This window comes from Triturus cristatus, chromosome 5_1, assembly GCF_964204655.1.
Source record: "Triturus cristatus chromosome 5_1, aTriCri1.1, whole genome shotgun sequence".
In the NCBI taxonomy this organism is placed as follows: domain Eukaryota; kingdom Metazoa; phylum Chordata; class Amphibia; order Caudata; family Salamandridae; genus Triturus; species Triturus cristatus.
In genome coordinates this window covers 893,758,982-893,772,526 of record NC_140587.1, presented here as the reverse complement: position 1 = coordinate 893,772,526, position 13,545 = coordinate 893,758,982, and the positions used below count along the sequence as shown (strand labels likewise).

The window sequence follows — 13,545 nt, the reverse complement described above, 5'->3', positions numbered from 1 at the left end:
GTGAACTATATCGCAAGCCCATGGCACGCAATTCGCTTTTGCGTTATGACAGTCAGCACCCTAAGGCCCTAAGGGATAATTTACCCTATGGCCAGTTTCTAAGGGTGCGTAGGAACTGTTCCACAACAGATGGCTTTGCCAAACATGCCAATTTGCTATCTGAGCAACTTATGGCGAGACACTATCCACGCAAGCTGGTCAAACGGTCTCTCAAAAGAGCCTCAAATAACAATCGGGAAGCACTGTTGGAACCGCCAGTACCGAAGCCACCATTGGAACGTCTGACTGTGGTCAGTACTTTCTGTACACTATCCAATGACATAAAGAAAAGCATCAAAAAACATTGGCGGATATTGAACAGTTGCCAGGAGAGGATAGCGCTGCCACTCTTTGCTTTTAAAAGATCAGGCAACATAAAGGACCGATTGGTCCATACACGACCACCAAGTGGGCCCAGTAGACCACTGGGCACTTTATGGGACCTGCCAGCAGTGACAGGACACCACCCCTGCGGGGGATGTTCGGTGTGTCCACAAACTACCCACAGCTCTTCAGTGGATATTGGGACCAACAGACCTTGGATGCAGACCCACTTTACAAACTGCAATAGCAGTAATGTCATCTATCTACTCACATGTCCGTGCCAGACTAGGTATGTGGGTATGACCACCCGTAAGGTGAGGCTACGCATGTTGGAGCACAAGAGCACCTTCAGGTGCCGCAAATCCAACACAAGACTCACCAGGCACTATACTGAAGTCAATCATACTGCAGATGAGTTCCATTGGACAATACTGGAGAAACCAATTATTCCACAACACATCAGCGATATCTCCAGTTATTTGTTCACCAAAGAACAAAAATGGGTTCACAGGCTCTGTTGTGACACTTTGGGATTAAATGATGATATTCCCTGGACCAGCATCCAGTATTAAGCATTGGCTTTTCTAAACTATGAGGGTAAGATCCATTAGGCATTGCGATACTCTGGGTCATAGTTTATAACATATGCTGTTTATTGATGCAATGGATGATGAATTAACCTAAGCTCTTTGCTTCATTACTGTTTTGACTTCTAGTACTGCGAGAGGGTGCGACGGGATCACAAGTTGCGAACCACTAAATTAAATAAAAACTAGTACACAAGAGCATACTAATTATAAATCTCTGCGGTACACCAGCATGTAAAGAGCATTTTAGAATACACTAAGTCATTACAGTCATCACTAGATAGAACGTAGATATCGTGACATTTATGATACTAGTTGAAACTCGACATTCACAGGGTGTTTCCCTCTCTATAGCTGCTCCGCAAGAACATCTGTTTGGATATGGCTTATAGCTATAGTTGCAAGTACTTCAAAATCGATAGAGGAACCTGCTGACTCGTTATTGACTACATTACCCTTAAAGCACCTAATACATAGGAGCCTTCTTCCCTCTGCAACGTCACAATGCCACTGCCCGGTCAGAACAATATATGACACTCGAACAATATATGGCACTCAAATGGGACTTTCGGGTTTGTCTGATAATGGATTAGACATATAGTAATACTGATATTTGGAAAGGTTTCAAAGGAGCCAACGAAGCGGCAACCCCGTACCAGAAGTACATTGCCTGTTCCTCGGCATTGCGCGTAGTTATTCCTGATGCGCGCTGACAGCTGCTGACTACATTTCCCATGAGGCAGGCTACTTTTTTGTAGTTCTGTTAAACTGCACACGGCGCCCTCCGTAGTTTCCGGTTACGCAGCGTGAGGCGTGTTCCGTGAGTTTACTGTATTTGAACTCACTCCCTGATCATGCACGTTGCCTCCCACCCTGCTTAGGAAAGCTAGGGGCAACGACGGACAGGTGAGAGGTGCTGCTAACCGAGCGCTAAACCCTCGGTGCTTTTTCTGCTTTCTCTTTTTTCTTTTCCTTACTCGTTTTTAGCAGATTTGGCTGAGGCGTGCTCAGAAGCGAGCCTCACTCGTTTTGAATAGAGGCACCTGACAAGTGCAATTGGGCAGTTTGGCAGTCATTTTTCTGTATTAAAAAACTGAGAGATACAGGCAATGACAAGTTAGAGATCCGTTCTCTTACTAGTCAGGGATATTTACAATGGCCAAAATTATGCACTTTTGTAGTTTTGATGGTACCACCGCTGAGAGTTGATTTACTGGGATGGGTTGTTTGTACTGAAGGGTAGAGTACACTACTAAAGCGCTAGGAGTTTTTTGCGTTTAATTAAACGCGAAAGAGCAATTAGGAGTGATTTTGGCTCTTTGTTGTTCTAAATAAAAAATAAAAAACAGAAAATAAAAAAAAATTTGTCCTTTTACCCACGATTTAGAGCGGGGCCTCCTTAACCTGAGCCAGGTTCCAGGGTAGGTGAGGTGAAATCCCTGATCACGCTGGGTAAGCATTGCGTAGATTCCTTCACAGCAAGTAACCAGGCATATTTAATAGATTTGCTTGTTTGTAGACGGCACATTTTTTCTGAATTGGTTTATTATGTGTGTTAACTGTCCTTTCTCCTCAGGTGATGCTAGCACCCTGTGATATAGAGGATTAGGACAACGTGAGGTTGTATTTATTACTACTTCTCTTGCTATGTTAAGTTTCACATTTTTTCACATGCACTATTTGAAATCCATCAATTGAATGCAGTATCATAAATTTATATAGGTCCTGAAGAAAGCCGTGGGCTATAATCCCGTGAAGGCTGAAACATGTCGACCCTCACTCAACAGTGACTAGTTAGCACTGCTTGGTATTTTTGTTACACACCTTTTTAATTGAGATGTGCGTAGTGAGTTGAATTATATCGTACTCTTCACACAATCTCTTTTTAAAATTCACATCTTTCTTTTTGCACTGCACTTCCACTTTGTCTGGTGGTCACAGTCTGTCACGTGCCTTCTGGACTTTTCTTTATCAACCCAAGGGAGCAATAGAGCCTTGAACTAACGAGGGAGTCTCTATGATCAAGAGGCATACCTCTGCTCTAGGTGGAGACCATATGATATAAACTGATCGTGAGAGGTGACTTTGCTCTCAATATTGGTCTCGTTGGTTGAGTCGGTTTGATGGTTTTCCGTGCTCTGCTCTGACAATGCATGGGTTTGATATTTCACACACTATTATTCCCTTTCTTTATCCTTGTGCTGTCTACTATCAGACCCCCTATTCTGTTGTGTGTGTATAGTCTTGTTATGGGGATTAGAATTTGGGCAGGTCTTTAAAAAAATTTTTTCCCTTAGACCCTTCCTCCAGGTGGTAGTTTTGATGGTCTAAATATTACACAATGATGACAGTTAAACTGAAGTGCTGTGGTGGTTGCAAGTCTATATTTGCATAATGTTATCCTTTCTTGTATCAAAACATAAAATGTTACTAGCCTGCACCACCCATTTTACAGCTTTTATTCTTTGTAGGTTGCCTAGTTGTGCATAGTCCAGCTATCTGCCGGTGGATACAGAAATCTACTGGAAACGTTTTGAAAAATAACTTAAGACCTGATGGTATTTGCATGTCTGCTTTATATATACTTTTTTTAAATTAAATTGCATGCTTACCTTTTATTCTGTGCACTTTCATGTTTGATTTCTAAGTTACGTTTTCATTTATTGAATGAGTTACACCCCAGTCCAGGATTCTGCAAATGTGTGGCTTACACTTCAAAGATGGAGACGTTAGACTGTGGTATTATTGAAGGAGCAGCGTTGTCACCACTCCTTTTGAAGATTTAATATACGCGTTAGCAGTTGGCTTTGCTCAGTTTCTGGAACTTTTGTGTTTTTCTCTACAATTATGTTTACGATTCTTCCCTAGTTGTTAACATTACTTTGAAATTACAGAGGATGATAGAAGGATGTTTGGCTCACACCTGATGAAAATTGACAGATGTATGGGTGCTGATCACTTAAAGCGCACATCCTAACAAGACAGACACTGCACTGATTGGTGCTCTTCCCACCAGCTTGCTCAATGAACTACAGCTTGTGTAACTAGGTGTGTCCAACTCCTTCTCCAAAAGGTAAACAAACATGTGGGTATGATGATGGTTAGATTTCTCCACGAGAGATGACATTTGTTGATGGTAGCTCAGGATTTTTCCACGTACAACGCTTAGATTCTTAAGCTTTCTCCAGAACGTAAAAATGATCATTGTCCTCATCATCTCTTGCATGTCCTTTGCAAATAACTGCTACCTAGAGTCAGTAATCCTTATTGGCTAAACTCTAGTGACTCAAAAATGCTGATGTAAGGTGCATCTCTGATCTTTAATCAAATGACCATATTTCACGAGGTCTGAAGACTTTGTACTGGCTACCAATAAAACATCATATACAATTCCAGTCACTCTGCCGGTCTCTCGACATCTTTTGGGCTCCAGTGCCAGCGTTTCTTCATAAACGCCTGAAAAGAGATATCAACTTCAAGACCACTGCATACAGTAAATCAATTTTTACTTTATATTCAGAGATACAGACGTGCAAAGGAGGAAGCAGTGCATTCACGATCGGCGCAGCTAGACTATGAAATGGGATCCTTCAGTTTCTGAGCAAAATAGAAAATGTTCTTCTTTAAACTTAAGCGTAAAACAGGTTTAAGCAAGCATTCTCCATTTCACCCAAGTATATAACGAGCAGTTTGTACGTTCTGATTAAATCTCCTAGTGCCTTAAGACTGCCCTGTGATGTAAGTGTGCTTTACAAAATACTTAACACAACATAGCGAATATCATATTGGATAACATGCACCAAGAAGTAAAATCACCTACATTTGGTGACAGCATTTTAACTTTTTGGAGACAGCTGGCTGAATAGAAAGTCTACTGTGACTCAATGCATTGTGCAGGTTTTCTGGAATTGTCCTTAACTGGACAATATGATGCCACACCAGCTCTAAGTGAAAGCAGTGGTGTTGACAAACACCTGTAACTTTGCTCTGGCTCAAAAACGAATAAAATGGTGGATATTCACCTCCAACGTTTTAGCAGAGACCTAAAGGCCAGTAAATCTGCATGCTCTCCATGCATTTCGTGTTTTCTGGCCAGTGATGCGGCAGGGTCCGACTAATTCAGTGTAGCTCCATGATGAGGCCTGAAGCTCCAAGATGGGTTTGGTCTACACTAAGGATTTGAGAGGTGCCAGGTCTAGTTTTGGATTGGAGAGTGATAATGGAAGTCAAAATGGAAACCAAAAGCAAGGGCTCATCAGCAGGTTGAGGTCTGTCATCAGAGGAATGGACCTCAGTCACTGTAGTCTATCATGGATTGGATTACTTTTGCCGCCCTGTTCCATGAATTTTCCAACATTGGTAAAGGTCACCTCAAGAGACAGAGCAGAACAAGCATTTGCAATGCAATAGGTCTCGCATTAGCAAGATTTAAAGCTATTGGCATTGCAAATGACAATACCTTTTATTTATCTTTTGTTATAATTAACAAATAAATGAAAGCCATTGTCATTTAAAATGGCAATAGCTCCTCGCATGTAAATGCAAGACCTATTTCCTTTGAAAGAAGCGGCTGCTATTGCCCCTGGCTGTTTGAAAAGTGTAAGTGCACATGGCAGTGCATGTTGCAGGAAAGCATGTTATGCCTGCAGCAGGAGAAACGCATCAAAGAAACTAATTTTTACAGACTAAATAAGATATACTGTGTAACAACAGAAGTAAAAGGGCCAGTTGTTATGGGAGGTTATGAATGAAGACAAGGCGGTACTAAGGAGGGACTAACAAGCTTATTAAGAATCAGAAGCCAGTATTTAGAAAACGGCAATTACATAATTGAATGAAAAATATGGGCAGAGAGTAGGCGGAGCTTGAAGTCCATACTCAAATGCAGCATTCCTCACAGACAAGCGCATGCGCTGGCTATGCTCTATCGAAAAACCACTTTGTGCACATCCATGCACCGTGTGCACAGTGCATGGATGTTGGTGGGCACTACATGTTCCCCCCCGGGCTAATTATTAGTGGCCCAAGGGGGACGGGAGCCCTGCTTTGGCCCCCCAAAGTCCATCTTTGTCTGCATTTTTATGGTGGTGGAACTGCAATGAAAAGTGGTGCATTTGTGGTGGTGGTGTGTTTGTTGTTATTACACCTATGCGTGTACCAGAAGTCACATGTTTAAATATATTTATGGTTGCTGTTGTGCGTTTCCCTTTAATTTGTGCACTGATGGGTGGTGGTGTATGTGCTTGGTGGAAGTGTGCACTGCTAGCTTGTGTTGTGTGTGGCTGTTGGAAGCGTGGTGCGCATAACACGCCAGTGTTGTGGGCCAGTCTGTGTGCTTCGACGGTGGGGCAACGGTGCCTCATAATTTGGACGCCTGCAGCCCAGTGACCCAATGGGCCCCTGGAAGTTTTTACATGAAGCGTTAAAATGGCCGCGCAGACAAGCCCGGTGGAGCGTGGCGCGCGCGCTTGGCGGGGGAGCGCATTTCAGGCGGGGGAGCGGACCCTTTGAAGTGCGATGCCAAACGGATTGCATTACAAAAGGGGGTGGCGGCACGATGCGCGTGATTGTGCGCGTGCTCGCCATGCAATCCGCTTTTCGGAGCACTTTTGGGAGCCCCTTACAATAGTCTCGCTTTGCGATCGCTTACGCGATAGCAAGGCGAGACCTAAAAGGGACTGTGAGACAGGAATTTGCTTTTCTTCAGCTAAGCTGAAGCAGACAGCAAGCTGAGAGTACCAACGTGTGTAAACACTGGATCAGACGTTCAGCTGACTTTAAATAACTCACTAGTGCTGGGGGTCTTATGGCCATAGACAAATTACACAATGGTACATACCAGGTTCCTTTACTGCAGGTACACACAACAATCAGTAGTCCTGCAATAAATCACCCTGCAATACAGGCTGTGGTGGACTGCTAACAAGTAAGATTGGAATAACATGTTAAAGCCAGGAAGGGGCCCTGGAGGAATATTTGCAGTTATTACTAGTGCCAACCAAATTGGCTACACAGTTCCCCTACTGAATTATGCGCATTTCTGTGGTTATAGTATTTTACTCTTCAGGTGTCAAAATGAAGTTATTTTTATATTTACAGTTTGCAGTTATGTCTGATGTGTTGCCACTACGACTTAAAAAAATATTGATTTATGTTACCTTTTCCTAAGTATATCAATGCATCCGGTAAATTAGTACCCCCAAGTCAGACACTGAGATGGGGAATCCTGTTGACATTTCCCAGAAGGACATGGAAATTCCTAGTAAAATACAGGATTCCAAACACCTATTCACAACATGAAATGACTAATACTTGGAGGATAACAGTTAGAGCGCATCCTGGTGTTGGCCAAGCATATGAAAATTGTGAAATCATGACCATTCCTAAGTAATGTTGACTTACTTCCACTACACCACGGGGTCCCAATTTTACCTTCACCTGTGTATCGTTCATGTAATGTGTGTAGCCGACCACTTTAAAAAGACTTAAAGCTTCACAGCAAGCTTAATTCTCTTTATTTTTCAAATTAGTTAAGGAGATGACACAATATATGTAAAAGTGTAGGATTAGAACAGAAATTCAATTACAGAAGATTCAGGTAAAATAAAACGGATGTTCTCATGAAATAGAGGTCCTACAGAGTGCCACCTTGTAGCATACTAAAGGAATGATTCTTTCTTCCAGTGAGCTTAACCTCAGAAGAAAATACACACCATTTGTTCTTTTCATTTGTTCTTAAAAGTCCAGCAACATGGTTATACTAACTTAAAGTCAGATGGCAAATATGCAAATCTCATAATGTCAAACATTTTCCAAAAATGCTTCTGTTGCTGCCTTTGCTCTTGTAGTGTGAGCTCTTGGCTTACCCATTGGTCAATCTCTTGCAGACAATGCCTGCAGAGTATTCTGTAATCAATTGGAATGAACTTGCTTGTGAGACTGATTATACCATAAGCTCTATATCAAAGTTCAATAAACGTGAAAATGTCGCACAGCTACGTCATCATGCAACACTTAATGTGTTGGTTTCTGTGATTTTGGGAAGAACACGGTTGTACCAATTATGTTACAGTGTGAACCATCTGTGAGCTTCGGTTAATTTACTGATGCAGTCTGTGCTCGCAAACCACACTAGATAAGGTTTTCCTATAATTAAGGCGAGCTCCCAAAAGAGGCACTTTAAAAAGCCCATTTATGCAGAAATTCAGAGGTGGGAGTATCAGTTTTGTTAATGACACAGAAAGCGTGCTAATATAGTGGCTTACGGTTATTTTTTCTTCATGCCTGACATATAGCAAAGTCCATCCTGCTCTTTTCATAAATATACCATCTGCATGGAGTGGGCAAGAAGGAAGTGTGTGAGTCATTATCACCTCTGTGCTTTATATAGTAAACGTAGTGAAATATATCCCATTCTACACTGTAAAGATTATATTTGATTTGTGTTGCATTTCCACTGTACCAAATCGCTTTCTTGATTTAGGGTCTTTTTACTTTCCAGTAGGGTGTCTATCCGTAGGTGAACAATTGCTAAAAAGTACACGCCCTACTAATCCTTTGAGTGGGTACATGGAACTAAGCATTGAATTTAAGTGTTATTTGTTGGCAAAAAACAAGTCTTGGGTTAGTGTCTTGCTACAGAATGAAAATGTGGTTGACTGCTTGTTGTCACAGTCACTGTCAGTAAAAGAGTTTTTCTTCTTTGTTTTATAGGTTTCCAATATAGTTAGATATTGTTCAGCAGAGTAGCAAGGATGCCAGGTGGCCTGGTACAAGGAAGGAAAATGGCCCCTTTGACTTCTCTCGGGTAGTAAATAAAGCAAGCATCAGAGAACAATGGGCCCAGGGTGCCACTGCACCAATGTGTGGGTTGTCATCAATGCACCAAAAGCAAGTATAAAGAAATACAGCAGGCTTTGGGTCACTCTTCTTCAGCCACTGATTTTCTGGTGTTTTTCATGGATGGCCATTGCTTGGATGGGCTCTTTGACAAGGAAATGCCGCTATGAAAATGGTTACATTGTCCCTTTAGATTCCACTGAGGTTAAACTGCACATGCAACACAACAAATAGTTCAAAATCCAGTTAGTGTTTGTTGATATATTTACTTTGCTAGCAAAATTCCATTTTAATTGCTCATGTATGGCTTTACTCCTCACTGTTTTGATGCCTAGGCCCGTCATAAAATTATTTCACAGTCCCATTCACTAGCAGCCTTTGTCCAGCCATTGCTTTAGTTTGCTGTCATGATAACTTCTTGCATTTACAGCATAGAGGTTTTCTTACACAGCAAAAAACACATAATGACCCTTACTCAAAAGTATCTACTGTGCACCGTTTTGTAGGCCTTTGAAGTGAACTCTTCCAACGTAGACTTCATCTTGTATCCATTTCAGAACACCTTTTTCCTGAAGGTGCATGGTAACACTGCTAAAGCAATCAGTTCAGAAAAGGGGGTCTTTTAAAATCATGATTATTACTTTCATTCTTATTACTATTCTTAATAATAACATTGAAAGGCGCACACACATGGATAGACAGCCACTTATTTGTAAGCAATAAAAGGTGCTTTAATAATAATAGTATGTGTTTGTATTATTGCAAGAAATACAAAGTGAACACTTTAAATAGGTTCCATCTGGTCACTGTTACTTCCTGTACGCACCTGTCAATATGGATACTCTCTCAGGATCGATTGTCTTCAATTACAATAGTTCTTCTGGGATAGGTATCAATGTCCACAAAAATATATCGGAATTCAAACTTGCCACTTTGAGGATTCTGCAAAGATACAAAAACGTTTTTTGCGTTGTTCATAAGTAAAATTCCATTACAACTCAACAGCAAGACGTTGTTACCTCTTTCACTTCCAGATGTACAGTTCCCTGCTTTCTGGGTTCGGAGCCTTCAATGTAGAACTTCAGTCGCATAAACTTTAAGCCATCCTTCATATACTCAGTGTGACTGTGGGACAAGAGAAAAACCTTCAGAAAATCTAAAAATGCGGGAATGTTCACTCTGCAGTGACTCTCAGGGTGAGTGAAACAAGATGGCAGATTCTAAATCCAGGTGCTCAGCTTCCATTCTACTTTCACTGGGATTTTCCTAGATCAGCAAATATGTATTTTTATGGAAGAGGAAATATTAAATCTAAGCTGACAGAACTACTTTGCCATTACGGGCATGCAAAGCAAAAAGAACAAAAGATGGACAGAAAACTGAGCAATGCAAACAATCACCCCCAGTCACAAAGATCAGGGTTTTAATCACCACGCTAACCCAGTTTGGACCCAGCCATATGCAAATCAGCCTTGACCCTGCTTTTCATGGGAACAGTCCAGCCTGAACTGCTAAGCAAGGTCCACCCTGGACCAGAAACAAGCAACCTGAGACCGGTTTCGGGGTATCATCCCTGATCAGCCAGGCTAGGTTGAATTTGTCGGACAGTGAGCACTGGACCCATGTCTGGGCATACCCTTCCCACTTAGGGCGACAAAAGCAAAAAGAACAAATGATGGACGGAATGCTGAACAATGCAAACATTCACCCCCTGTTCACAAAGATCTAGGTTTAATCCATTGTTTTTTTCTCATCACGTGAGCCCAGTTTTGACCCAGCCATGAGGGATGATACCCCGAAACTGGTCTCAGAATGCTTGTTTCATGACCAGGGAAGGCCTGGCATTTCGGGCGGGACTGATCCCATGGGGAGCAGGGTCAAGACTGATCTGCATATGCCTGGGTTTGACCTGAAATGGCATGGTGGGCAAACAAAACTGATGGATTTAAGTCTATATCTCTGAACTGGGTGAATATGTGACATTGTTCAGCATTCCGTTCATCAATTGTTCTTTTCGCATTTGTCACCCTGAGTGGGACAGGTATGCCTAGACGTGGGTACCGAGCTCATCATGCCACTGGATTCAAGCTAGCCTGGATGTTGAGGGGTGAACTGTTGCTAATATCTGTTTAAAACACATCTCTAACAGGTTTTTGTTGTGTTTAATTTTGCACTAGAGGTTTTATTTCTATTCTTAAGGTTTGCAAACATGTTCGCTTTTTTATATGAAAGTTGTGAGCAAGGTTTTAAGTGGTTTGTGGGAAAGGTGATGGTGTGACCATGTATTATATGAGACAAAGTACCCCCAGCCATACAATCTAAGGATATTGCAAGTTGCCTAGGAGTTCCATAACCATATAGAGGAACGAGGCCTATCCCTTATATTTTTTTAAGTACCACACCAAGTGGTGCCCATTTTGGATTGGTAAATAAATATACACATAAAATGACGCCCACATGTGATGATTTATACATACGCATGAAAAACACAGGTGCCAGTAGTTTCGGGATGCCTACAAGACAGTCCTGACACATTGTTTTTGATTCTAAGGGTTAATCAGCAAAAGACTTTAGATCTTGATTGCGAGCTTGTGAAAAATTTGTGAAATCTAATCTGCAGGCAAAACTTGACCACACATTTAAAAACAAAAATACCGCAGGAAGAAGTATTTTCTCCTGCCGTAAATGTTCTTTTGGGTTTTTGGCAGCCTTCAAGGAGATTATATTGTGGCAGACAGGCAAAGACTTTATGAAGCTCGGACTGTGGCTTCTTTCTACCACTGGAATGACACTTGACAAAAAGAGATGGCTTTTTGTGAAAAGCAAACAACATTTCTTGTCTGAAAATAAGGAAAAACACTCTGTCCCACAAGATGTTGAGTCAAGTGCAATTTTATGGGTTTGAAACAGTTTCCAGATCTCTAAGTTCCTGTTTCCAAGAGATGAAAAAAACAGAACCCACGTTTTATATGGCTGAAATCTGTTTTGTAGCAGAGGCTGGACACAAGCGTGTTTGGGTGCAGGGCCACACCACAGACCAGAGGATGTTGGTTACCTGCCTATATGCCTAATCTTTAATGCATGTGCGTGATGGCCATCTGAAGTAGGGGTTTGCATGCCTTACAAATGCTGGGCACATAGTCTGGCCACAACACATGTTCCACGTCTGAGCCCCTTCAGTGCCTACCCGAATGCAACTAGTCGGAGTGTATAATCAGGTCAACATATGGGCTATGTGATCTCATCAATGATTTAAGTGATGCCAGAATCTTCTTAAAGACAGAAACAAAGGAAGAAATATGCTATACATGTTTGCAAACCAGGGATGTGCAAATTGTACACACACTGGTTTGTGAACAGGGATGCAATTTGTGATGCAGTCTACTGAAACTTCAACTGATGTCACAAACGATTGATACTTAGCATTGTGGCCTGCAATTAGGTGCAGCTGCTCCTTTTTGATGGATCCTAATGTGATTTGTAATCATTAATATAGCCCCTTTTGCAACTTAAAGAGGCTTTCCACACTCACAAAAGGGGTTTGCTATAAGGCTCGACACCATTTCTGATTTTGCCAAATCACAAGGTTTGCAACAGCAAAATGGTTTAGTACATTTGGCCAGAGGTATAGAGCATTGGAGTTTTTCTTTACTCGTCCGCTGACTCTCTTGTATTCAGAACTAAATACAACATATCATGAAGCACAGAACTAACGGGAGGGAAGCAGAATCACAAGCGGGACCTTAACCTAAAGGGCAAGGATATCAGTAAAATAACTGCATGCAAATCTTTGATAAGGTGCATAGAAGCTATATTTATAGAAGGCATGTGAAGCAACTTGTGCATATGCCCTATACATTTCCCATATTTGCACACATCTTTAGAAAGACGGAGGATAAAATAGCTTTGGTTGAACAAGCATATACTATAGAGGATAAAGGTCCCCACTTTGATAATGACTATTTGTGCTTTTCAAGCTTGACTTCATAGATGTTCTCTGTGCAAAAGTTTAATGTACAAGCATTAAAACTGAAATCTTCTTGCAGAAATCCCAGATATCAACACACCAAAATTAGAAACTTTAGAATATTTTGTGCAGAGCTTGAACTATCTACTGTGGAAATTCTTCAAAACTTGCAGATTTATCTGAAGTTATGAGTGTGGCCAGGAGACGGAAATGATGTTCTTTGATTAGAGCGAGAAACATTCACAAAGTTCTAATTTTGTGATGTTCACAAACAATGTAAATGCTGTTGTCACACATAAGTCCTTCAAGCAGATTTACAGCATACATCCATTGCTCACTCACAAGCTATGAACACTCCAATCATTTAGAGGTCAGCCTGGTGTGAAGGATTTCCTTATGCCAAAGACTGACCAAGACGAGGTAGCTTCCAGGTCCCTGGTTCTGCCTTAGAAAGAAGAGTCAACCTCAAACTGAAGACCATAATTTAAAGTAAGATTGCAAAGGGGCCTCTCAGTAACACTCCAGTTTCAAATTAGAATCTAACCATACCGGTTCTCAAGGTCGAGCCCCAGAAAAAAAAGACCATGAAAGGAAAAAAAAAACTGTTGTGCCCCTATGCCACCTCCTCCTCCCCTAATGTGTCTCATTGCTCTTTCCAGCCACATAAGGATACACCAAGCAGGAGCGTACATGGTGAACCTGCCTCAATGTTTCCACAGTAGGACCAGAGACATTAGACTTTTCATCCAGCCTGGCAGAGAGCCAGGCATTAACACGTGTATTGGACAG

General features: G+C 41.6%; 2 protein-coding genes across 7 annotated transcripts in view; one reads left to right on the top strand and one right to left on the bottom strand.

The window, feature by feature from the left end:
* Positions 1-13,545, top strand: part of FBXO15 (F-box protein 15) — a 397,776-nt gene that overhangs the window by 56,877 nt on the left and 327,354 nt on the right. The gene's annotated exons all lie outside the window — the stretch shown is intronic.
* Positions 1-13,545, bottom strand: part of TIMM21 (translocase of inner mitochondrial membrane 21) — a 98,753-nt gene that overhangs the window by 27,497 nt on the left and 57,711 nt on the right. Inside the window, exons 5-7 of one of the 2 annotated variants that reach the window (XM_085605923.1) lie at positions 9,809-9,914; positions 9,616-9,731; positions 7,522-9,380 (exon numbers count right to left, since the gene is read on the bottom strand). In XM_085605923.1, coding sequence (XP_085462049.1) covers positions 9,636-9,731; positions 9,809-9,914 — 202 coding nt within the window. In that variant the 3' untranslated portion in view covers positions 7,522-9,380; positions 9,616-9,635. Of the gene's footprint in view, positions 1-7,521; positions 9,381-9,615; positions 9,732-9,808; positions 9,915-13,545 lie in introns of those variants that run through there. The other variant, XM_085605921.1, reaches the window with a different exon arrangement.